This window comes from Camelina sativa, chromosome 6, assembly GCF_000633955.1.
Source record: "Camelina sativa cultivar DH55 chromosome 6, Cs, whole genome shotgun sequence".
Lineage (NCBI taxonomy): Eukaryota > Viridiplantae > Streptophyta > Magnoliopsida > Brassicales > Brassicaceae > Camelina > Camelina sativa.
The window spans coordinates 21,498,845-21,522,583 of NC_025690.1; the positions used below are offsets into that span (position 1 = coordinate 21,498,845).

A 23,739-nucleotide genomic window follows, 5' to 3' on the forward strand; every position below is an offset into this window, starting at 1 on the left:
TAGATTGTGATGCATTTGATGATGATGATTGTCCAACAACACCACTAGGAGCTTCTTCTTCATCATTTGATTCATTCATCACTTGTTCTGCAAACCACAACACAAATCCATGAGACGTTTCTTACACAAGTACACAACTAACACTCACTCGCAGCATAACACCGGAAACTCACTCACAGCATAACACAAATTCATGAGACGTTTCTTACACAAGTACATAACTTTATTGATTACTAGAGAAACTCACTAAATAACACACTAAAAGTCACTAGATAACACACTAAAACTCACTAAACAACACACTAAAAACTCACTTGTCATGGTTCTTAAGCTACGGTAGTTTGTAATATGCTAAACTCACTAATCCATGGTTACTAGAGAACAACAGAGATGATACTAAACCTGACTTAATCAGAAACATCTACAGAGTACAGATCAATCCACACAAATACATAAGCTAATCCAAAAAAACATCTACAGATCAATCCACACAAATACATAAGCTAATCCAAAAAACCCCAATAGAAGAACCCCGAATACAACTGGATTCAAAGCCTTCAATAGAATTCAAACGTTCCAACAAGAGATTAGAGATCAAACAAACACAATAATTCAATAGATCAAAAAAAAAAAATGAAGACACAAAATCAAACAAAACAAAAAAGAGAAGCAAAAATTTAGGGAAACCCAGATATTTGAGTGATTCATACCAGAAGATTGAGTTCCAGATGATCGAATAAGAAGGGGGAGAACGGAGAAGCTTGAGTCTGTGTCCGTCGAAGAAGAAGAAGTTTGAAATCGAGGACTCGACGAAGAAGAAGAAGTTTGGTTTTGTTTATTTCTATTGGTTCAATCTGGTTTACATATTTAATTAAAAACAAAATCGGTTTAATTTGGTATGTAAAATCAATTTAATTATGTTTGGTTTGGTTTTAGTCAACTCATCAACCATTTTACTCCAATCCATTTCAATCCAATCCATTAAATCCATAAACCATTTTGATCCAGTAACCATTAAAACTCAAATTATCAAACTCAATAAGTTTTTGGTTTGAGTTCATCTATAATTTTGGATCCATTTTGACACCCATAGGAAGTACTTTGGCCCAAGATGGGTAATCTTTAGTCGACTTATGTATTTATTTATTTATTTTATTTTTTTTTATTTTTTTGACTGTCTATTTTATTATTCTAACAGTTTCCTTCATTATTCCAAATTTATTCTTTGGCCAATGAACTGCTTAGAGGATGTTATTGGTTTGTGATTTATAGAGTTTTAATGACTTTGAAATGTTATGTAGAATTTGTTAAACTCTTTGGTGTTATTAGTTTTGTAATTTTAAAACTTTATTTAAAATATAAATAAATTTGATGTTATTGGATTTTACAAGATTGTAGAAAAACTTTTTTCCAAGATTATAGAAAACTCTCTAGCAATTCTTCAAAATCTTTCACTTATTCACTTTTTATGATTTTATTGAAGTCATCAAAATTTTATATAAGTTAGAATTCAATAACGCTCCCTAAATTTAACTCAATAGTATTTTAAAGTTAATTAAGTGTTAGTTTAACTCAGTATTTCATATGCCAAAATAAAATATATTGATTTAACTTAGTAACTCCAAAGAAAAAACCAAAGCTTGTAAGACTATGCAATAAAGGTCCTAAGAAAATTAATTTATAACTACGATACACGTCTAAAGGACATCCGCTAGCCAAATCGCAGCTGCTCATACACGTGAGGTGAAAGGCATGCAGGCAAGCGATGTTGGATAGGGGATCACCCTCGGGTCGAATTCCCCAAAACATATCCACATTCCCTATTGTATGGGAATGGGAAGTCTTGGGGACGTACTGGAACAAGAGAAAGTGGTCTCGTGAAGATCTGAAGAGAGCCTCCGTAGATGCATTGTCGTCGTCTCCGTCTCCGTCGTCTTCAGAAGCAAACTCATAATCTTCATTTTCGTCTTCAATGATTAACTCAGCAGAAGCACCACCACCTTCAATATCTACATCCGGAGACGATCTTCTGACTGTCCAAAGAATGAAACAGAAGAAGAGGACCGAACATACACTGATTGCAATTCCAAGCGATGCGTAGGATTAGTCTTCAACAGAATGCGTAGCAGCAACATTCTCAATTGTGGTTACCGAAGTTTTCATCAACACCTTCTTTGTCTTCACATATATTAAAAATCAATGATATTTTGTTTATTATAATTTTTCTTATTTCATATTTCTTAATCTTTTATTTGTATTAATAGAGTATTATATAACGTATTAGATGTTTGAAAGTAAAATAAATAACCACTTAAAAGTTGAACTTGTATTAAAATTTTATACAAAAGTATATTTTTATTGAAGTAACAAAATGCTAATATGACAACAAAAATCTATTTTATGTGTTATAAAACACATACTTACAAATATTTTCTTATGTTTTGCTTATATTTTACATATGTTTTGCTTATATTTTACATATGTTTTGCTTATTTTTTGTTAATATTTATTCAACATTTCAGAAAAACCAAAAATGACTAATTTGCGTCCATATACAAACAATCACACCTACAATTTATATATAAAACTAGATTTTAACTTGCAATACACCGCATGCATATAATTTTTACTATTATTTATATTTTATGTTGTATTTGTTTGTTAAATATTAGATGTTTTCTAAATAGAGGAATAACTAAATTTTTCGGTTGTTTGTACAGCTAAATGTTTATATTAAATTTTTAACCCGCAATATACTTCATGACTATTTGTTTGTTATATTTAGTTTGTTTTGTTTAATGTTTGAGATTCAATTTTTATTTTTAATTATTATAAAAAAATAAGATATCTAAATAAGTCATTTATATATAATTAAGTCACATTGTTCCTAATGATTTAATTATTTTATACCATCTTAGTTAAATCAACTTGATTTTCTATGTCAAATGTTCTAATATTAATAGTGTTGAAATAATAAAATAAGATTTAATCCGTGTTAGTAGAAATTTAATGATGTTTTATTAATTCCAACATATTCTCTTTATAACTCATCTAACCATATTATATAGTATTTTAAACTTTTTAATTTTTACATATTGGTAATTAATTTTCATATACAGACGAAGAATTGAAAATTGGCGTCAGAGAAAGAGATGGGAAGAAGAAAAAACGATTTGGGCACAGAGGTCAGTTGGTTATTTTCCCGGTTTAATTGTACCAAATAAAAAAGCTCAAAGAAAGAACCACATCACATTCTAGAATTCACGTTTTTATTTGTGCCACATCGGCTAATTGATTTCTTCCCAAAAAAAAACAATTAGTAAAAACATATGAATCGACAACTCTAAGTTTGAACTTAACCCTAAACCAATCGACCCCCACAAAGCCACGATCACTTTAGTGTTGAATTATGGATTTTACTTAGCGATTCAGTTTCATTACCTATGGTTTCAGTTTCAACCTCCTCTCATCTCAATTGTAACCCACAACAAGTTCAGTTCAGTTATACGGTTTCAATTGCAAAGTCTATGTAAGACATCAGTATCACCCAATCGGCTTCAACCTTCATGGACAAAATCTACGGTTTCAACCTTCTTCGCTTATAAAAGTTTTCATAATCGGCTTCTGATCCATATATTATAATTATGTGGTTTTACTTGGACATCCCTCGAAAGGTTGATAAGCAATGTAGAGTAGAGAAACATGAATGATTCTAGAGAAATAAAAACAAAACTACATTCAAACTTTATAGTTCTGATGCCCCTAAACGTGAAACAAATCCCTAGTGTATAATAATGAGATGATGATTTAGTTAAAAAAATGGTTTAAGAACTAGGAGATTATTGGGGGATGGGGGGAGGCCCGCACAAGTGAGTTCTGCAAAAGTAAGCAGCGTCAACACTCGTACCAGCCTATTTACCCTTCCATAAATTCTTGCGCCATTTTTTAAACGTTTTCACGATTTAATTAGGCGCTGCGACCGGCTCTCACCGTTCGCTTTGTTTTCCTTACTCATTAGTTTAAGGCAATTTTCACCAGTTGTCCACTCTCAATACTTTATAGTAGTCTTCACAGCACTCACACGCCTCACCTTTCCGATGTGGAACAAAATTTACAACAACTATTTCTAATAATGTACGTCAAAGTCAAACCAACATGACTTTGGTTTTAAGACTTTTTATAAGTTGTACTGAATATGGTTTCTTTCAGTAACGTCATCTGCTTGAGACTAGTACATTTAACATATGTGTGCGTGAGTAGGGGAAAGCATCTTGTAGCTAAATGAAATGAAACACGCAAGTAGATAGTTACAAAGATACATTCCTTTTATCTCACAATTGTCTACTAAATAATACACTGGAGATTTTAAGTTGTAAAGATTTGGAAACGTAGACATCTTGAAAAGATAAAAAGCTAACTGTGGGATCTACTAGCGTGCTCGGGTTTGTGAGTGTACTCATAATCAAGATGCACAAATGCCCTTTCGATCTCCTCTAGCAGCTCGAGCTTCTCTTGCAGCGATTCTCCAATATCGTGAGCCATTTGCAGAGGCATGTCAGAAGGAAGAACGATGTCAACCTCCACAAAATAATGAGATCCAAATGTGTAAGCCCTCACTGTGTCAATGTGCCTAATGGCCTTGTGGTGGTTCCAACACAGGTAAGTTAGTTTCTGCAGATACTCTGGTCTTGCTGATTTCCCAACAAGAGAGTTCACGTTCTCCAATACCGTCATTGACCATGTACGAATCGTGTATATTGCAAGCTGCGTGGTGAATTAAGAGACAATTTTCAGCAAGGATGATAAAAAGACTTGATTCTGTTTTTATAAGTGTGGAAACTTACAATGATAGCTCCAACTGGATCGATCCAATCATCAATGTAATTGGCGAGGATTACTGCAATGAGTCCAATGATGTTTGTGATGACGTCGAAGAAGTGATCTTGAGCATAAGCTTTAACGATCTCGTTAGTGAATGATCTGCAGTAAAGGACCAGAAGCAGTTTGACCAATGTAACAGAAAGCATGATCCCAACCACCCAACTCTCTTGCTCTTTTGTTAGGTTGAACTCCTTGTGCTGTATGAAAGAGATTTTAATGAATAATGTATTGACTTTAAAAAAAAGCTATAGACCAAAGCTAGGTGATCAAGTATCAGACATACGCTGGATAACATTGTGCGAAGAGATTCCAAGATAATCTGCAACCCAAGTGTTGCCATCACTGATGCAAAGACTAGGATTCCCTGAGAGGATTTGAACCAAGAATCACATATTGAGAAATAGGAAAAAATTTGTAGACTTGTCGTAGTTGCACAGAGAAATCGATAGCACAAAACAATCTTGCTTAAGCTGATTCTATAAACATAACATGTAATAGAAATATACTAATGGAAGACAAATAAATGTGCATATATAATCAGTCTTTAAAAGGATGATACAAACCAGTGGTTGCATCCGTTTCTTTCCAATGGGATACTGATACGGGTTCGGTGTCTGCATAGAGAAGGCGGTAAACCACAGGATGAAGCCAGAAAGAAGATCAAGAAGAGAGTCCAGTGTGGAGGCAATGATCGCTAAAGAGCCACTAGTGACAGAAGCATAGACTTTTGCAACAAAAAGAACCATGTTTGCAACGTTTGATATTCTAATCGCCAATGTCTCGCTTTTAGCCAAACTATCCTGCTCTTCCTATATGAGCACAGGACAGAGAAATTCATACAAGTATCAGTTAACAAGAACCAAATGCATCATAGTTGATAACAAATGCATAGCCTCATCAAACCTTTGACATTCCAGGAACAAAGCCACGTTCAGCAAGTTCATCCATTTCAGTAAAGCCTTCAAGCATCTCTACTTGCTGCTGGTAATAATCTGCTACATTGTCTTCCGGACCTGAGAAAACTCAAAAGACATACATAAGCTTCAGATCAAACCCAGTTCATTATTCAGCTACAGTTTCTTCTCACTAATTAAATTGAGATCACAATTTTACCAATAGAGCAGAAACAAATAAAAGCCTCTTTCTTTACTGTCAACAACAAAGCAAAGATTCTTTTTTTTTGTTACCATAGCTTCTTCAAATCAGGCTAAAAGACTACTGAGTACTGACAACAAGTCAATCATGTTCAATCACTTCAACATCCAAAAATAATCAAAGATTCCACAAAATCTCAACTTCAATAACAACAGTAAAAATCTATTTTAAGAATCTAAAAGATGCTAAAAAAAGTAAACAAAAAGATCCCAAAACATATTAATTCTCTTATCACAGTAGAAGATGAAACTGAAGAAGAAGAAGAAGAAGAAGAAGAAGACTAATAAGAAAATGGAAATGTCGAGTGGAGTGGAGAAGCAAGAAGATTACCCAAACAACCAAGACAGTTGTGTAGTTTGCTCGGCGTCTTCTTCTCCTTGTGCGCCGGAGAAACCTGGAAATCGTCGAAATTTAACTGCCAGGAACGGTCACCGTTACCGTGAAACTCGAGCAGCGAGATCCCTTCGTCGGAATCTGGAATAGCTGGCTCAACCATTTTTCCGGCGATGGAATTGCGGCGGCGGCGACGGCGAGAGATTGTGGAGGAGGAGGAGCGGAAGCTGTGTTTATTTAATTTGTGTGTGTTGTGTTGGGTAAGATAATGGAAATTTGAAGAGACGGCGAGGGTAAATATGGTAATAAGAAAAAAAGATTGAGGCTATTTACTACTAGGACTGTTGTGGTTAGTAGACATTCCACAGAGATACTTGGACCTGCCCTCTTTAGTTAAAAGAGACGTCTCTGTTACAAATCTCCACGTGGCGGTTTTTCAATGGATTTGGGATCTCGCACGTGATTGGAGGAGTCATCATAGACACGTGTACAGCTGAGATGAGAACTCCTATTAAAGGACCCCTCGTGACAAGGTTGTTTTTATGGATGAACGTATGACTATGAATACTGGGAGTCATCATCATAGTCATCCTTTAAACCTAAGTAGAAGCCAAATTTAAAGGAATGAACTTGTAAATATTATGTGCAATATACACACTGTAGTTTCTAGATTTCCGTTGTTTTCTTTGGGTCTAGTCAAAGATTCTATGCTTTCAATGATCGATTAAAAGTTGACTAATAACAATTCATCTAAATAAATTTAATACTAATATATATATATTGGTGTGCTAATTAATGTTTAAAATTTTTGGAAAGTCAAAAACCAAAGAAGGCCATAGAAAAGAGAGAAGATGCAAAAACTTGTGATTGGCGAGAGATGACACAAAAGTTTTTTCAACTTGACGTAAGATAAACATCAAATATAAACTGTACGTCTTTTTACGCCAATAGCAACATGCCACTGAAAGCAAAGTAATTTACATTTTTCACAGTGAATTCATCTTCAATTGCTCACGGGCTTATTATGTGCCATGGCGATTATACTCAGCTCAAGTAATTAATTACTAATTTACTCAGCTTAACTCTTCACAAATCTACTAAGATTCAAGTTTCAATTGCTTTCAAGCTGTAAAAAGAAATTTTTTCTTTATCATGTTTTTGAAGAAGCTGATTGAAAGCAAAAGTAGTTGTGGAGTGATCTTATGCTAATTGTTTTCCTAATGAAACTATTGCCACTCACTCGGATACACACAAAAAAATGATTGAATCCGATGAAGGATTAATTCACCGTCTCATATAAATCCCTCTCTAAACAAGCCGAAGCCTCATAGCTGAAGTCTTTTTTTGCCATTTAAGGCCCATTTACAATATTGAAGGCCCAAAGTAATCTATAATGTTTAGGGTTTCAGTTTCTATCCACACTATATATTTGTAAGCGGCGGGTGGCTAGGGTTTCCCGTTTCCTGCCTTCACCTCTCCAGGTTCGTTCGTCTCTCCTACTTTCTTGACACTGAGCTCCAAATCTTTCTTACATTTCATTTCTTGATTTGTTATACTGAGTTCGGTTTTCTGGGTTTTTACAGATTTCGAGTCTGAACAAGAATCACTCTAAGCCATGTCTCCGGCTAAAGGTACGATTATTTTTTTTCATTGATAACCAGATTCCGTATTGAATCATTACTTGAACATGTTAGATTTGAATCTTTTACTAGACTTCAGCTTTGCTTCCAGTGTTCTTGATTAGCTTAACCTTCGTTAGATTTTTGGAGTAATCATGAATCGAATTGATTTTTGGAGTTTCCATGTATAGAAGTGAACATGATATGTAGATGTATTCATTTGGTCCTGATGTTGAAGCAAATGTAGTTTTGTTGTTGTTGTACTTATAAAGTTGTACTAAGTTGCTTAATCTCTATGTGATGTAATGCAGTTGATACTACGAAGAAGGCCGATCCCAAGGCTAAGGCATTGAAGGCGGCAAAGGCTGTGAAATCTGGTCAAACCTTCAAGAAGAAGGACAAGAAGGTTAGGACTAAGGTCACCTTCCACAGGCCAAAGACTCTTACCTTGCCTAGAAACCCTAAGTATGACAGAATCAGTGCTACTCCAAGGAACAAGTTGGATCATTACCAAATCCTTAAGTACCCACTCACCACTGAATCTGCGATGAAGAAGATTGAAGACAACAACACTCTTGTCTTCATTGTTGACATCCGTGCTGACAAAAAGAAGATTAAGGATGCTGTTAAGAAGATGTATGACATCCAGACTAAGAAGGTCAACACCCTCATCAGGTAACTTCAACGAGACTTTTCTTAAAAGCCTATTGTGAGTTTGATTGTGTGTAATTTATTTTGACACAATGTTATGTTTATTTGCTGCAGGCCTGATGGAACCAAGAAGGCTTACGTGAGGCTTACACCTGACTACGACGCTTTGGATGTTGCTAACAAAATAGGCATCATCTAAGTTTGATCTATCTCTGCAATTATCAAATCAGACTTGTGGTTTTTGTCTCTTGTAGTCTCAGTTTTGCTTTAAAATATTATTACCATTATATGGTATTTGTAGTATTTGGAGCAAAAACGTTTTACAATACATTCATGTTGCAGTTTATTTTTGAATTCAAGTTCTATGTTTTTCGCTGATGACTAATCTCATCATTAAACTCTCACAACAAAACACCTAAACTGTCATCATGCCAATGTAGCCTCTTCTCTAACCGGTGGGTGGATGGTCTTTAAAACCCATCTGTAACCACATGTTTGTTTGGATCTTTCATTATCCATTTATCCACGTTAAATGAATGGAGAACTCAGAAAATGACGAAAAATTAGAAATCTCTTATCCACACAGAACACTAAGGCAATGTTCATTGATCATCTACAGTCTTGTGAATTGTAGCCATTATGGCAGTCTCTTCACTGTCAATACGCTATGGTGTCTCACCAACTATCTCCCACAAGGTTAATAATAATAATACTGTTCTGATTCTACTTTATCTCGATTTCTGAAGAATGAAAATGTTTATGGTTCATTGATACATTGATTCATTTTCTTACCAGACACAGATACTCAGTCCAAATCCATCACTCAAAGCTTGTTGTTTATTATCATCCGGTGACAAGGTTGACCCCTCGGAGAATAGTGAGAAACTAAACTCTTCTTGACATTGACTTAGGTGGAATGATTTATTAATAAGTTCAATAGCTTACCAAAAAGGCAGCGGAAACACTTGGGATAGAAGGCAAGCTCTTGTTGGAGTAGGAACCTTAGTGGCAACTTCAATTCCAGCAACTTTGCTTCTTGCTGAAGGTAAGTTTTTCTCTCTTCTGCATTCTCTGAGGACCAAAAGCATAACTTTTATCGGTCATGTAACTCATATGATGTTTGCAGAGATACCAAAAAGCTACTCGGCTTTTGTGGATAGAGAAGACGGGTATTCTTATTATTACCCATCAGACTGGAGGGTGGGTAAGCTATGGCTTTGTTTCCTTTGTTGTTGTAAGGATATATGAAACGTAAATGAATAAGCTTTGACATGATCTTGTTCCGGGCAAACTGTATAGGAATTTGACTTCAGGGCACATGATTCAGCCTTCAAAGATAGATACCTACAACTGCAGAATGTTCGGGTCAGGTTCATACCAACAGAGAAAAATGACATCCGTGAAGTAGGTCCTATGGAAGAGGTGTGTATTGCACATCTTACTCCCTCTCTTCTCTATATGTAAATTTAAGATTAGTTCATCATTCTTATATGTTCATCAGGTGGTTTATGATCTAGTGAAGCATAAGTATGCAGCACCAAACCAAGTAGCTACCATCTACGATATGAAAGAGGTCAGATTGTTAACAATTTATAGAATCATCGAAGTTTTGAGAGATTGGATCTTTATAAACAAATAAAAGATGAAAACGCAGAGGGTGGAGAATGGAAGGAACTATTACACGTTTGAGTATGGACTAAGAACTCCCATCTATGCAACCACTTCCTTTGCAACAGTGGCAGTTGGAAACAGTAAGCATAGATTATAATAAAAATCATCAATGGGAAAAGATAGTGAGGGACTGAACGTGTTTGGTTGATATGATATTTGCAGACAGGTACTACACACTCATAGTTGGAGCAAACGAGAGGAGGTGGAGGAAAGTGAAAAAGCAGCTTCAAGTTGTAGCTGACTCTTTGAAGATCCTTGAGATTTGACAAACACAAGAAACATCTTATGTTTACTCCTATGATAGGAGTCCTATCTATCTTTCTCACTCTTGTGGTTACAAAATTGTCTGTAGTAGATAACAATATGAATATTTTCATATTCTCTGCAACTACAACGATGTTTTTGGTATTGTGACTTTGTGAGTTAGATTCTGAGTAGGCTCAATAATTCAATCAAACTTGGAAATAAAAATGGATATGATGTATTTACAAAAACAGACACATTTGTTCACTTTCTTCCTAACCATTACACATTTCTCCACCTAAATCACTCACAACAGCAACAAAAAAATAACAAACCTCAGCAAATAAATTACCTCTAATTGTCAGTTTCAATAAACAAATCGATATACCATAGAGACCAAGCAATGCATAAATACACAGTCCTACTCCTTCATTGCTTAGTCTCGTGAAAGAATTAAGGGAATCTAAACGTCTACAAGCTCCTAGTTTGCTTACAGAATCTAACCGTGGTTGTACAACTTCTCCTCATTTGGTCTCATCCCGGACTATAAGCCTTTGATCAGACGCAAGTTATGTCCTGTAACCGCATCCAATAACATTATCCCGTGGCATGTCACATGATGGTTGGTATGTGACTGAACTAATCTCGATTAGGGACAGGAGTCCAATCTCTCTAGATCAGTTGATGCCGCCGTAGATTCTTGCCAAAATGTGGTTGCATTAAACGGACATACAATCCGTTCTTTGCCGCTAAAGTATCATGTGTACCTTCCTCTACTATTTTGCCTCCATTGAGAACCACAATGTTATCCACATGTCTCATCATCGCTACTCTATGCGCTATCAGAATGGTTGTTTTGTTCCCCATTATCAGAGTATCAAGAGCTTCCTGCACAACACGGCTCGACTCAGATTCAATAGATGAACTTGCTTCGTCAATCAACAGTATAGGAGCATTCTTCAGCACTACCCGAGCTATCGCGATTCTCTGTTTCTGTCCTTGGGTAAGTTCAACACCTCTCATCCCGATATGTGTGTCGTAACCGTGAGGTAAGCTGCTGATAAAATGGTGGGCATTTGCAATTCTTGCTGCTTCCTTCATCTCAGCTTCACTCGCGTTATGCCTCGCATATATAATGTTTTCTCTGATCGTCGTGGAAAAGATTATGGGTTCCTGTTGAATCAGACCCATATGGCTTCTTAACCATCTCAAATTATATGACTTCAAGTCTCGCCCATCTAACATGACCTGACCAGCAACTGGGTCATAGTATCTCTCGATCAATGATATTATTGTGCTCTTTCCAGACCCAGAAACACCAACCACAGCTATAGTTTGTCCCCCATTGACTTTGAGACTGAAGTTGCTTAGTACTAATACTTCTGGGCGGGTTGGGTAGCAGAAGTCGATGTTTTTCAATTCAATGCTTCCATAGACATTAGGCGGACTAAGAGCTGAGGTATCATCAGGTTCGATTGTAGGAACTCGATCTATGATTTCAAAAACTGAAGCGAGAGATCTACGGCGCTTGAGAATGTAAGGTGCTAACCCGAATGGCTCAACAAGGGCAAATGTAGCAAAAGAGAAAACCATGTACTCGGTTAGAGCTGTAGATAACTTCATATATCTGCGGTCTACTGATAACGCGGTGTACCACAGGAGGAGTGCATTACAGGCGAAGAGAAGAAACTGTGAGAAGCCAAACGCAAAGCCAATAGCCATCCCGTGGAAAAAGCTCTGCCTGAGTATACGCTGGAGTTGCAGTCTGTAGAGTTCCATCACCTTGTTACCGGCACAGAAAGCAACAACAGTATATATGTTTCTGACAGCATCCTCAAGAACTAAAGACGCCTTTCGATGCATCTCCTGGATGCCCTTTGAGAATCCACCAAGCCAAAGTTTCTGAAATTTTTATTTTAAGGGTTATTAGAAACCAGCACTTGCAGAACAGACAAAGACTTCCAAGCTAAGTGCATGACGATGAGACGACCAAATGACGTAAATAGGAAAATTCACATCTTAAATCGCTACTTGAACTGGAAATCTATTGCAAAAATTAGAAACACATTTTCACAGAGGGATGCATGCAACAACTAAACCGGAATTGGGACAAAGAGACATATGAAAACAACTTCAAACGGTCATCTAGACAGTAACATAAGGATTATTGGGGAACACTGAAGAAAAGAAACAAACCTGGGCAATGGCAGAAAGAGTAAGTACTGGCAAAGTCGCCAATGCAACAAGGGCCAGGCGCCAACCGAGCAGCAATCCAATAAGAATGGCAACAATAACAGCAAAACTATCCTGAATAAATATCGAAAGCCTGTTGCTGAATGCGGCTCGGACAAAAGTGGCATCATTTGCTAGGCGCATGGATAATGTATCTGGACTGTTGTCTTCTTCGTCATACCATCCAACTTCATTACGCAGCATCGCTGTCACATAAGAGAAAATTAATGAACCAAGCAACTCAAAGTAGCAATGCGTAGTGAAGTGAGTTAAACACTGGAGAAAAGTATTGTAGTACCTGAGAACATCATCCGCCGCACTCTCTCAGTCATTTTCTCCCCCATAATACCGAAGTAAAAATGCTGCAAGAAATTGGCAACAACTGTCACTATTCCCATGCAGGCAATGATCAAGCACCACTTGTTAACCTCCTCACGCAGGTGGCTTCCCGTGCTCTCATAGTATGTCGTCACTACTAATGCAATTACATAAGCTAGAAGAGGATTGAATGAACCAAAGATGGCAGCACCAATACTCCCTAATACAGCATATAGCCACTCTGGAAAACTAAGCTGTGCCAACCTCCAAAATGAAGGTGACTCCTTATGTTGACCGTCCTTGGCCACCTTATAATTTGCTGAAGTGTCATCCGAATGACCAAGAGGGCGGCTAAAAGTCTGTGAATGGGAGCGCTCGTTTTGGGGATCTGATATCAAAAGGGGTGATATAGGGGACTCAGGATCTGAACCATTTGATTTCTGACGTTGTGGACCCTGAACATCAATTTTTGGTAGTTCCGGTAACCGCATCTCGAAACTATCTTGCCTTTTGATGGTTGGTTCCTTATCACCAACATCCAACGAAGAGCCATTTTCTCCCATTTTCTCTGGTGTAGGGCTATGATCATTGGGTGATTCTTCACTATTAAAGCACAGTTCCTGGGAACGGAAAACATTATGACCTCTCTGAAGAGATGGAGACTTGGCCATTTTAGGCGATGATGGTTCTTGGGGGCCAAGGCCAGCTGAGGAATCCCTCTCCACCTGGAACGCAGCAGAATCTTTGTAGTTCCTAACTGGCATCCTGCAAGTCAAAAGAGTTCCACAAACAAGTATAATCATCAGAGTTCACCCCTACACAGATCATTACAAGTCAAAAGCAGCCAGACAAATATATCTACCACATGACTTTCACTACACATCAGAATTGACAAGTTGTTAGATATGGTCTTGGCTGGAGAATCCTACCGTCTGGGTAGCTTTGTTGCTTCCTCACACTTCAGAAGCTCAGCATACAAATTACCAAGGTTGATTAATTCATCATGTGTACCCATTTCAAGTAGCTGACCCTCCTCCATTACAGCAATATAGTCAGCATTTCTTATAAGACTTAGTCGTCGGGCTATTATTATGGTCGACCGTCCTAACATTAGAAGATCAAGAGCTTCTTGGACAACTCTTTCAGCTTCAAAGTCTAGTCCTCCAGTGACCTCGTCAAGCAAGAGAATTGTTGGATCTAAGAGTACAGCTCTAGCAATTGATAGTTTTATTTTTTGCTCCTCCGTCAAGGTTAAACCAGTCTTCCCAACCTAAAAGACAAACAAGTCATTTTCAAATTATAAAATGCTAATAGAAGCACCAAAAATATATACTCATAATTACAAAATTTTCAGTGGATAGTTACCTGAGTTTCATATCCTTTTTCAAGTGAGCTGATAAATGTGTGTGCATNACTTCAAGTCTCGCCCATCTAACATGACCTGACCAGCAACTGGGTCATAGTATCTCTCGATCAATGATATTATTGTGCTCTTTCCAGACCCAGAAACACCAACCACAGCTATAGTTTGTCCCCCATTGACTTTGAGACTGAAGTTGCTTAGTACTAACACTTCTGGGCGGGTTGGGTAGCAGAAGTCGATGTTTTTCAATTCAATGCTTCCATAGACATTAGGCGGACTAAGAGCTGAGGTATCATCAGGTTCGATTGTAGGAACTCGATCTATGATTTCAAAAACTGAAGCGAGAGATCTACGGCGCTTGAGAATGTAAGGTGCTAACCCGAATGGCTCGACAAGGGCAAATGTAGCAAAAGAGAAGACCATGTACTCGGTTAGAGCTGTAGATAACTTCATATATCTGCGGTCTACTGATAACGCTGTGTACCACAGGAGGAGTGCATTACAGGCGAAGAGAAGAAACTGTGAGAAGCCAAACGCAAAGCCAATAGCCATCCCGTGGAAAAAGCTCTGCCTGAGTATACGCTGGAGTTGCAGTCTGTAGAGTTCCATCACCTNGTTATCCACATGTCTCATCATCGCTACTCTATGCGCTATCAGAATGGTTGTTTTGTTCCCCATTATCAGAGTATCAAGAGCTTCCTGCACAACACGGCTCGACTCAGATTCAATAGATGAACTTGCTTCGTCAATCAACAATATAGGAGCATTCTTCAGCACTACCCGAGCTATCGCGATTCTCTGTTTCTGTCCTTGGGTAAGTTCAACACCTCTCATCCCGATATGTGTGTCGTAACCGTGAGGTAAGCTGCTGATAAAATGGTGGGCATTTGCAATTCTTGCTGCTTCCTTCATCTCAGCTTCACTCGCGTTATGCCTCGCATATATAATGTTTTCTCTGATCGTCGTGGAAAAGATTATGGGTTCCTGTTGAATCAGACCCATATGGCTTCTTAACCATCTCAAATTATATGACTTCAAGTCTCGCCCATCTAACATGACCTGACCAGCAACTGGGTCATAGTATCTCTCGATCAATGATATTATTGTGCTCTTTCCAGACCCAGAAACACCAACCACAGCTATAGTTTGTCCCCCATTGACTTTGAGACTGAAGTTGCTTAGTACTAATACTTCTGGGCGGGTTGGGTAGCAGAAGTCGATGTTTTTCAATTCAATGCTTCCATAGACATTAGGCGGACTAAGAGCTGAGGTATCATCAGGTTCGATTGTAGGAACTCGATCTATGATTTCAAAAACTGAAGCGAGAGATCTACGGCGCTTGAGAATGTAAGGTGCTAACCCGAATGGCTCAACAAGGGCAAATGTAGCAAAAGAGAAAACCATGTACTCGGTTAGAGCTGTAGATAACTTCATATATCTGCGGTCTACTGATAACGCGGTGTACCACAGGAGGAGTGCATTACAGGCGAAGAGAAGAAACTGTGAGAAGCCAAACGCAAAGCCAATAGCCATCCCGTGGAAAAAGCTCTGCCTGAGTATACGCTGGAGTTGCAGTCTGTAGAGTTCCATCACCTTGTTACCGGCACAGAAAGCAACAACAGTATATATGTTTCTGACAGCATCCTCAAGAACTAAAGACGCCTTTCGATGCATCTCCTGGATGCCCTTTGAGAATCCACCAAGCCAAAGTTTCTGAAATTTTTATTTTAAGGGTTATTAGAAACCAGCACTTGCAGAACAGACAAAGACTTCCAAGCTAAGTGCATGACGATGAGACGACCAAATGACGTAAATAGGAAAATTCACATCTTAAATCGCTACTTGAACTGGAAATCTATTGCAAAAATTAGAAACACATTTTCACAGAGGGATGCATGCAACAACTAAACCGGAATTGGGACAAAGAGACATATGAAAACAACTTCAAACGGTCATCTAGACAGTAACATAAGGATTATTGGGGAACACTGAAGAAAAGAAACAAACCTGGGCAATGGCAGAAAGAGTAAGTACTGGCAAAGTCGCCAATGCAACAAGGGCCAGGCGCCAACCGAGCAGCAATCCAATAAGAATGGCAACAATAACAGCAAAACTATCCTGAATAAATATCGAAAGCCTGTTGCTGAATGCGGCTCGGACAAAAGTGGCATCATTTGCTAGGCGCATGGATAATGTATCTGGACTGTTGTCTTCTTCGTCATACCATCCAACTTCATTACGCAGCATCGCTGTCACATAAGAGAAAATTAATGAACCAAGCAACTCAAAGTAGCAATGCGTAGTGAAGTGAGTTAAACACTGGAGAAAAGTATTGTAGTACCTGAGAACATCATCCGCCGCACTCTCTCAGTCATTTTCTCCCCCATAATACCGAAGTAAAAATGCTGCAAGAAATTGGCAACAACTGTCACTATTCCCATGCAGGCAATGATCAAGCACCACTTGTTAACCTCCTCACGCAGGTGGCTTCCCGTGCTCTCATAGTATGTCGTCACTACTAATGCAATTACATAAGCTAGAAGAGGATTGAATGAACCAAAGATGGCAGCACCAATACTCCCTAATACAGCATATAGCCACTCTGGAAAACTAAGCTGTGCCAACCTCCAAAATGAAGGTGACTCCTTATGTTGACCGTCCTTGGCCACCTTATAATTTGCTGAAGTGTCATCCGAATGACCAAGAGGGCGGCTAAAAGTCTGTGAATGGGAGCGCTCGTTTTGGGGATCTGATATCAAAAGGGGTGATATAGGGGACTCAGGATCTGAACCATTTGATTTCTGACGTTGTGGACCCTGAACATCAATTTTTGGTAGTTCCGGTAACCGCATCTCGAAACTATCTTGCCTTTTGATGGTTGGTTCCTTATCACCAACATCCAACGAAGAGCCATTTTCTCCCATTTTCTCTGGTGTAGGGCTATGATCATTGGGTGATTCTTCACTATTAAAGCACAGTTCCTGGGAACGGAAAACATTATGACCTCTCTGAAGAGATGGAGACTTGGCCATTTTAGGCGATGATGGTTCTTGGGGGCCAAGGCCAGCTGAGGAATCCCTCTCCACCTGGAACGCAGCAGAATCTTTGTAGTTCCTAACTGGCATCCTGCAAGTCAAAAGAGTTCCACAAACAAGTATAATCATCAGAGTTCACCCCTACACAGATCATTACAAGTCAAAAGCAGCCAGACAAATATATCTACCACATGACTTTCACTACACATCAGAATTGACAAGTTGTTAGATATGGTCTTGGCTGGAGAATCCTACCGTCTGGGTAGCTTTGTTGCTTCCTCACACTTCAGAAGCTCAGCATACAAATTACCAAGGTTGATTAATTCATCATGTGTACCCATTTCAAGTAGCTGACCCTCCTCCATTACAGCAATATAGTCGGCATTTCTTATCAGACTTAGTCGTCGGGCTATTATTATGGTCGACCGTCCTAACATTAGAAGATCAAGAGCTTCTTGGACAACTCTTTCAGCTTCAAAGTCTAGTCCTCCAGTGACCTCATCAAGCAAAAGAATTGTTGGATCTAAGAGTACAGCTCTAGCAATCGATAGCTTTATTTTTTGCTCCTCCGTCAACGTTAAACCAGTCTTCCCAACCTAAAAGACAAACAAGTCATTTTCAAATTTTAAAATGCTAACAGAAGCACCAAAAATACTCATACTACAAATTTTTCAGTGGATAGTTACCTGAGTTTCATATCCTTTTTCAAGTGAGCTGATAAATGTGTGTGCATGAGCTTTTTTAGCTGCTTCCTCTATCTGATCCGGAGTAGCATCTCGGCCATATGCAATATTCTCTCTTATGCTTAGACTAAGCAAGGCAGGTTCCTGTGTCACCAGGCCTATCTGGCTTCTCAGCCACTCTAATTTTAAATTTTTAATATTTTCCCCATCAAGTAGAACTTCTCCTGTATAAGAGAAACCCACAAATCTAATTAGTTAATAATGGTCTCCGTCGCAGGTGAGTATCCAAAGGAATGATTATTACAAAAAAACTGATACATCTTAAATCACACATCATAGTACCTAGTGTAGGATCATAAAACCGTTCCATGAGAGGAATGATACTGCTTTTTCCAGAACCATTTCTACCAACAAGTGCAACAGCTTTTTTAGCCGGCACAGTCAGGTAAAATCCACTCAAGATTGGAATTTCAGGTCGTGACAAATAGCTGAAATATACATTCCGAAACTCGATATTTCCTTGAACAGCAGACAGAATAGTTCCCTCTTGATTAGTCCCCGAGGATGAACGACTTATCATCTCAAAAAGCCTATACGCCGCAATTCTTCCCTGATCAAATGAATAAAAGTTTGTAGCTGCTTGATTCAAACCCCTGCACAGCACAGTATGAATACAATTAGCAAAAAATTGTGTATCCAGACACTGGTGAAAAGAAAAGAAGATAAAAGCAGTAAAAGTAGAAAATCTGAAGCTTACAGCCCACTTAAAATAACAGCAAAAAGGGCTGTTATGATTTCTCCACCGTTTGCTCTATGATGAATAACAAAGAACCGACCAATCCAAAGTTGCATAGCACATGAACATATAGCAAGCCCATAAGTAAATCCAAGTCCGAGTCCTTGCACAAGACTAATCAATATACCATATCTCAGAGTTGCTTGGAGAGAAGTTGCATAAGAGTATTTTGCAAGAGTTTCATTCGTAAAAGCACACAAAGTCCTAACGTAAGAGACCGCCTGCACATAAAGAATAAACTCTTTTAAGCGTTTAAAAAAAATTCAGATGTGTTCTGACACGGTAAACTAACCAGAAAGAAAAAACTCAGAATATGGACCAGTAGGGGATGTGTTTCAGAAGAACTTGTACTCATAAGACAGACTAGCAGGTGTGTAATTACCATGCATCCAATATGAAAAGTTCAAGTTACGGATGCTAAGAATAATTACACTAAACCAAGATAAGTAACAAAAAAAAAGTCCGACCTGTCTATATACATTCTAACCCGCATATTCTGCCTAATCTGAACTTCANTGGGTGATTCTTCACTATTAAAGCACAGTTCCTGGGAACGGAAAACATTATGACCTCTCTGAAGAGATGGAGACTTGGCCATTTTAGGCGATGATGGCTCTTGGGGGCCAAGGCCAGCTGAGGAATCCCTCTCCACCTGGAACGCAGCAGAATCTTTGTAGTTCCTAACTGGCATCCTGCAAGTCAGAAGAGTTCCACAAACAAGTATAATCATCAGAGTTCACCCTTACACAGATCATTACAAATCAAAAGCAGCCTGACAAATATATATACCACATGACTGAACTACACAACAGAATTGACAAGTTGTTAGATATATATATGGTCTTGGCTGGAGAATCCTACCGTCTGGGTAGCTTTGTTGCTTCCTCACACTTCAGAAGCTCAGCATACAAATTACCAAGGTTGATTAATTCATCATGTGTACCCATTTCAAGTAGCTGACCCTCCTCCATTACAGCAATATAGTCAGCATTTCTTATAAGACTTAGTCGTCGGGCTATTATTATGGTCGACCGTCCTAACATTAGAAGATCAAGAGCTTCTTGGACAACTCTTTCAGCTTCAAAGTCTAGTCCTCCAGTGACCTCGTCAAGCAAGAGAATTGTTGGATCTAAGAGTACAGCTCTAGCAATTGATAGTTTTATTTTTTGCTCCTCCGTCAAGGTTAAACCAGTCTTCCCAACCTAAAAGACAAACAAGTCATTTTCAAATTATAAAATGCTAATAGAAGCACCAAAAATATATACTCATAATTACAAAATTTTCAGTGGATAGTTACCTGAGTTTCATATCCTTTTTCAAGTGAGCTGATAAATGTGTGTGCATGAGCTTTTTTAGCTGCTTCCTCTATCTGATCCAGAGTAGCATCTCGGCCATATGCAATATTCTCTCTTATGCTCAGACTAAGCAAGGCAGGTTCCTGTGTCACCAGGCCTATTTGGCTTCTCAGCCACTCTAATTTTAAATTTTTAATATTTTCCCCATCAAGTAGAACTTCTCCTGTATAAGATAAACCCACAAATCTAATTAGTTAATAATGGTCTCCGTCGCAGGTGAGTATCCAAAGGAATGATTATTACTAAAAAAACTGATACATCTTAAATCACACATCATAGTACCTAGTGTAGGATCATAAAACCGTTCCATGAGAGGAATGATACTGCTTTTTCCAGAACCATTTCTACCAACAAGTGCAACAGCTTTTTTAGCCGGCACAGTCAGGTAAAATCCACTCAAGATTGGAATTTCAGGTCGTGACAAATAGCTGAAATATACATTCCGAAACTCGATATTTCCTTGAACAGCAGACAGAATAGTTCCCTCTTGATTAGTCCCCGAGGATGAACGACTTATCATCTCAAAAAGCCTATACGCCGCAATTCTTCCCTGATCAAATGAATAAAAGTTTGTAGCTGCTTGATTCAAACCCCTGCACAGCACAGTATGAATACAATTAGCAAAAAATTGTGTATCCAGACACAGGTGAAAAGAAAAGGAGATAAAAGCAGTAAAAGTAGAAAATCTGAAGCTTACAGCCCACTTAAAATAACAGCAAAAAGGGCTGTTATGATTTCTCCACCGTTTGCTCTATGATGAATAACAAAGAACCGACCAATCCAAAGTTGCATAGCACATGAACATATAGCAAGCCCATAAGTAAATCCAAGTCCGAGTCCTTGCACAAGACTAATCAATATACCATATCTCAGAGTTGCTTGGAGAGAAGTTGCATAAGAGTATTTTGCAAGAGTTTCATTCGTAAAAGCACACAAAGTCCTAACGTAAGAGACCGCCTGCACATAAAGAATAAACTCTTTTAAGCGTTTAAAAAAAATTCAGATGTGTTCTGACACGGTAAACTAACCAGAAAGAAAAAACTCAGAATATGGACCAGTAGGGGATGTGTTTCAGAAGAACTTGTACTCATAAGACAGACTAGCAGGTGTGTAATTACCATGCATCCAATATGAAAAGTTCAAGTTACGGATGCTAAGAATAATTACACTAAACCAAGATAAGTAACAAAAAAAAAGTCCGACCTGTCTATATACATTCTAACCCGCATATTCTGCCTAATCTGAACTTCACACAAGTTTTGATTACAAATAAGAGAACAGTAAAAGATATCAAACTTTGCACAGCGAAATTCAACTTTGATGCTCACAAGTCACAGAAGTCTCTGTTACAACTCCAATGCTTAAACATCATTGTCATTATCGGAAACATGTCATTTAATGCTTGCAACATAATTCATCAATCAAATTGCAATATTTTGAAAAGATAAACCAAAAATTTGAATACCTGTTCAGCAATGCTGGCTGCTTCAGCATATGCATCTTGAATATTTTCAGCAAGTCTGTGAAGAAATATATTAGATATGCCTCCAGCAGCAACAATGAAAGGACCGGTTGCTAACGTAATGAGCGCAATTTCCCAGCAGTTAACAAAACCAATAATAAGACCACTGATAAATGTTGCCATGTTATGAATGTAATTCCCAACCTGCAATGTCCATGATCAAAAAGATTGAGGAAGTGCCAGAAGATGTATCATTCCTTACAAAAATAAAGATATGCAACTCGCGAATTTGAAAAAACCGGATTTTGAAGGTAAAACATACTTTTTCGCTTAGAGCTGACTGAATGAGTAGGACATCACTCAGCACTTGGCTCACTATATCCCCGTTATTCCCATATGTATCAAAGAAACTCATATCCTGATTTAGTAGTACTTGTACATACTTTGACCTGATCACAGCAGTCTGCCTCTCTCCTGTCAGTATCCAGCAAGAGACCTCTATAAAAAAAAAGGACACTTAATTATGGTGACGAATAGTAGCATCATTGCAGTGGAAGAAAGAAGGAAACAACTATATTATAAAATGTAAGGATTTCAGCAAAGGTGAACTTACCAATCCAACCAGATATGAAAACACCTCCAGCGATGTATACAATAGTCAGCGAAAGCTGCACAAAGGGTATCAGTAACTTAGACGGGCACATTATTTCAGGATTGGTGCCAGTGTTTCATGAATCCAGATAAACTAGCTTGTAAACAGATAAACCTCGAATAAAAAATGGGCATCCAGAAGACCATACATAGAAATCCTTAGAGGTGAGAAAAACGAAAGCATAGACTTGGAAAAAGGGTTGTCTTCTATTGAGCATGAATTTGAGTACAAGAAGAGGTTTTCAAAATAGGCTTCCCAGCTAAGTTAAAAACAGCTGGTTTCCAGGTTGATACACAATTTAGAAGCAGCAAGTACATGAAAACCACTATACTTACTAGTCCTCCAAATAAATCATGCAGTAGAAAACCCACTAACAAGCCGATATGCATATTCACAAAGTTGACACATGTAAGGCAAAATAATCAGAGAATTTCACAACCTCAAAGAGAAGCTAAATCATGAAAGGATAAATCATATCAATGCTAAAGATACTACATGTAAAAGAAGACAAGTCATAGCTCAATTAATTATTCCACTTCTTGACCTAATACATTTATTATGACCACAAACCTTGTGGAGATAACAGCCCCTGTAATGTTAACCTCACTACCAGATGTTCAAGAACCTCCTCGCAAGTAGATAACTTAACCCTAATGTGTCAAACCACTAAAATTACAATCCCGCTCGGAAGGAGAAAGTAAAGTTCCAAAATTTCGTTCGGTTACATATCCCAAAACTAAATACTAAAACTTCATAAGCTTCCAACAAGGCAGGCTAATCATAAAGCACATTAACCAGCTCCAATTCCATATCCCCCAAGCTCACTTAGCTACCAAAATTAGGAATTTTTGTAAAAACCCAACAAAAGGCGTATGGACACGTACCTCGAAAAGGCGATTGAACTGATCATCAGTAATCCGGTGATCGGATTCACTGGGGAGGGCAAGGACGTGAACAATTTTGGCGAAGTAATGCAAGTAGACAATAAGCGCAGTACCATGAGCAGCAGCAGCAAGGGATCCAAAAACCATAAGAACCCAATCAAAACGATCAGCACAAGCAAAGAGCTGAGAGAAAGGAACAGCAGCAGGAGGAGGCTCCATCTCCTCAGGCTCCTCCATATCTTCCTCATCCTCTGCTTGCGTCGCCGTACCCGTACCACCGTTCTCAGCACCAGGATGGAGGTAAGGAGAAGGAGACTCAGGAGGCTCGGAAACCTCAGAGACAGGAGTTAACGGTTGTATATGCGGCGGAGACCAACCAAACAAACCTCTGGAAATCATCATCTTA

At 38.3% G+C, this 23,739-nt stretch overlaps 4 protein-coding genes across 5 annotated transcripts; 2 read left to right on the plus strand and 2 right to left on the minus strand.

The window, feature by feature from the left end:
* LOC104792771 (metal tolerance protein 11-like) lies at positions 4,258 to 6,709 on the minus strand. The gene is made up of 6 exons (XM_010518995.1): positions 6,367 to 6,709; positions 5,785 to 5,894; positions 5,445 to 5,690; positions 5,165 to 5,245; positions 4,845 to 5,078; positions 4,258 to 4,764 (listed from the first exon to the last, which is right to left on the minus strand). Exons 1-6 carry the CDS (start codon positions 6,530 to 6,532, stop codon positions 4,414 to 4,416), a joined length of 1,188 nt encoding a protein of 395 aa, XP_010517297.1. The 5' UTR covers positions 6,533 to 6,709; the 3' UTR covers positions 4,258 to 4,413.
* On the plus strand, positions 7,771 to 9,017 carry LOC104792772 (60S ribosomal protein L23a-1-like). Its single transcript, XM_010518997.2, has 4 exons — positions 7,771 to 7,850; positions 7,953 to 8,000; positions 8,300 to 8,663; positions 8,754 to 9,017. The coding sequence occupies exons 2-4, from the start codon at positions 7,985 to 7,987 to the stop codon at positions 8,836 to 8,838; spliced, it is 465 nt and encodes a 154-aa protein (XP_010517299.1). The 5' UTR covers positions 7,771 to 7,850; positions 7,953 to 7,984; the 3' UTR covers positions 8,839 to 9,017.
* LOC104792773 (photosynthetic NDH subunit of lumenal location 1, chloroplastic-like) lies at positions 9,190 to 10,718 on the plus strand. 2 transcript variants are annotated; one of them, XM_010518998.2, is made up of 8 exons: positions 9,190 to 9,335; positions 9,435 to 9,516; positions 9,580 to 9,684; positions 9,766 to 9,839; positions 9,939 to 10,061; positions 10,141 to 10,212; positions 10,294 to 10,390; positions 10,473 to 10,718. In XM_010518998.2, exons 1-8 carry the CDS (start codon positions 9,279 to 9,281, stop codon positions 10,574 to 10,576), a joined length of 714 nt encoding a protein of 237 aa, XP_010517300.1. In that variant the 5' UTR covers positions 9,190 to 9,278; the 3' UTR covers positions 10,577 to 10,718. The 2 variants fall into 2 exon arrangements, with proteins under 2 accessions (XP_010517300.1, XP_010517301.1); XM_010518999.2 differs by having other exon boundaries at positions 9,592 to 9,684.
* LOC104792774 (ABC transporter B family member 6) lies at positions 10,755 to 23,735 on the minus strand. The gene is made up of 12 exons (XM_019246994.1): positions 23,334 to 23,735; positions 22,411 to 22,465; positions 22,120 to 22,295; positions 21,801 to 22,001; positions 21,033 to 21,292; positions 20,618 to 20,928; positions 20,278 to 20,498; positions 19,842 to 20,182; positions 16,808 to 17,592; positions 16,474 to 16,715; positions 15,093 to 16,179; positions 10,755 to 11,368 (listed from the first exon to the last, which is right to left on the minus strand). Exons 1-12 carry the CDS (start codon positions 23,733 to 23,735, stop codon positions 11,226 to 11,228), a joined length of 4,224 nt encoding a protein of 1,407 aa, XP_019102539.1. The 3' UTR covers positions 10,755 to 11,225.

Bases quoted from the DNA above. Each gene is read 5' to 3' on its own strand.
- LOC104792772 (XM_010518997.2), top strand. The intron at 8,664-8,753 runs GTAACTTCAACG...TATTTGCTGCAG, and splicing joins AAGGTCAACACCCTCATCAG to GCCTGATGGAACCAAGAAGG.
- LOC104792774 (XM_019246994.1), bottom strand. From the start codon at position 23,735: ATGATGATTTCCAGAGGTTTGTTTGGTTGGTCTCCGCCGCATATACAA. The intron at 22,296-22,410 runs GTAAGTTCACCT...TTTTTTTTATAG, and splicing joins TTTCATATCTGGTTGGATTG to AGGTCTCTTGCTGGATACTG. The intron at 20,183-20,277 runs GTAACTATCCAC...TTTGTCTTTTAG, and splicing joins AAAAAGGATATGAAACTCAG to GTTGGGAAGACTGGTTTAAC.
- LOC104792771 (XM_010518995.1), bottom strand. From the start codon at position 6,532: ATGGTTGAGCCAGCTATTCCAGATTCCGACGAAGGGATCTCGCTGCTC. The intron at 5,895-6,366 runs GTAATCTTCTTG...GAGTTTTCTCAG, and splicing joins CAACTGTCTTGGTTGTTTGG to GTCCGGAAGACAATGTAGCA. The intron at 5,246-5,444 runs GTTTGTATCATC...AAATCCTCTCAG, and splicing joins AGAAACGGATGCAACCACTG to GGAATCCTAGTCTTTGCATC.
- LOC104792773 (XM_010518998.2), top strand. From the start codon at position 9,279: ATGGCAGTCTCTTCACTGTCAATACGCTATGGTGTCTCACCAACTATC. The intron at 9,685-9,765 runs GTAAGTTTTTCT...TGATGTTTGCAG, and splicing joins AACTTTGCTTCTTGCTGAAG to AGATACCAAAAAGCTACTCG. The intron at 10,062-10,140 runs GTGTGTATTGCA...TATGTTCATCAG, and splicing joins AAGTAGGTCCTATGGAAGAG to GTGGTTTATGATCTAGTGAA.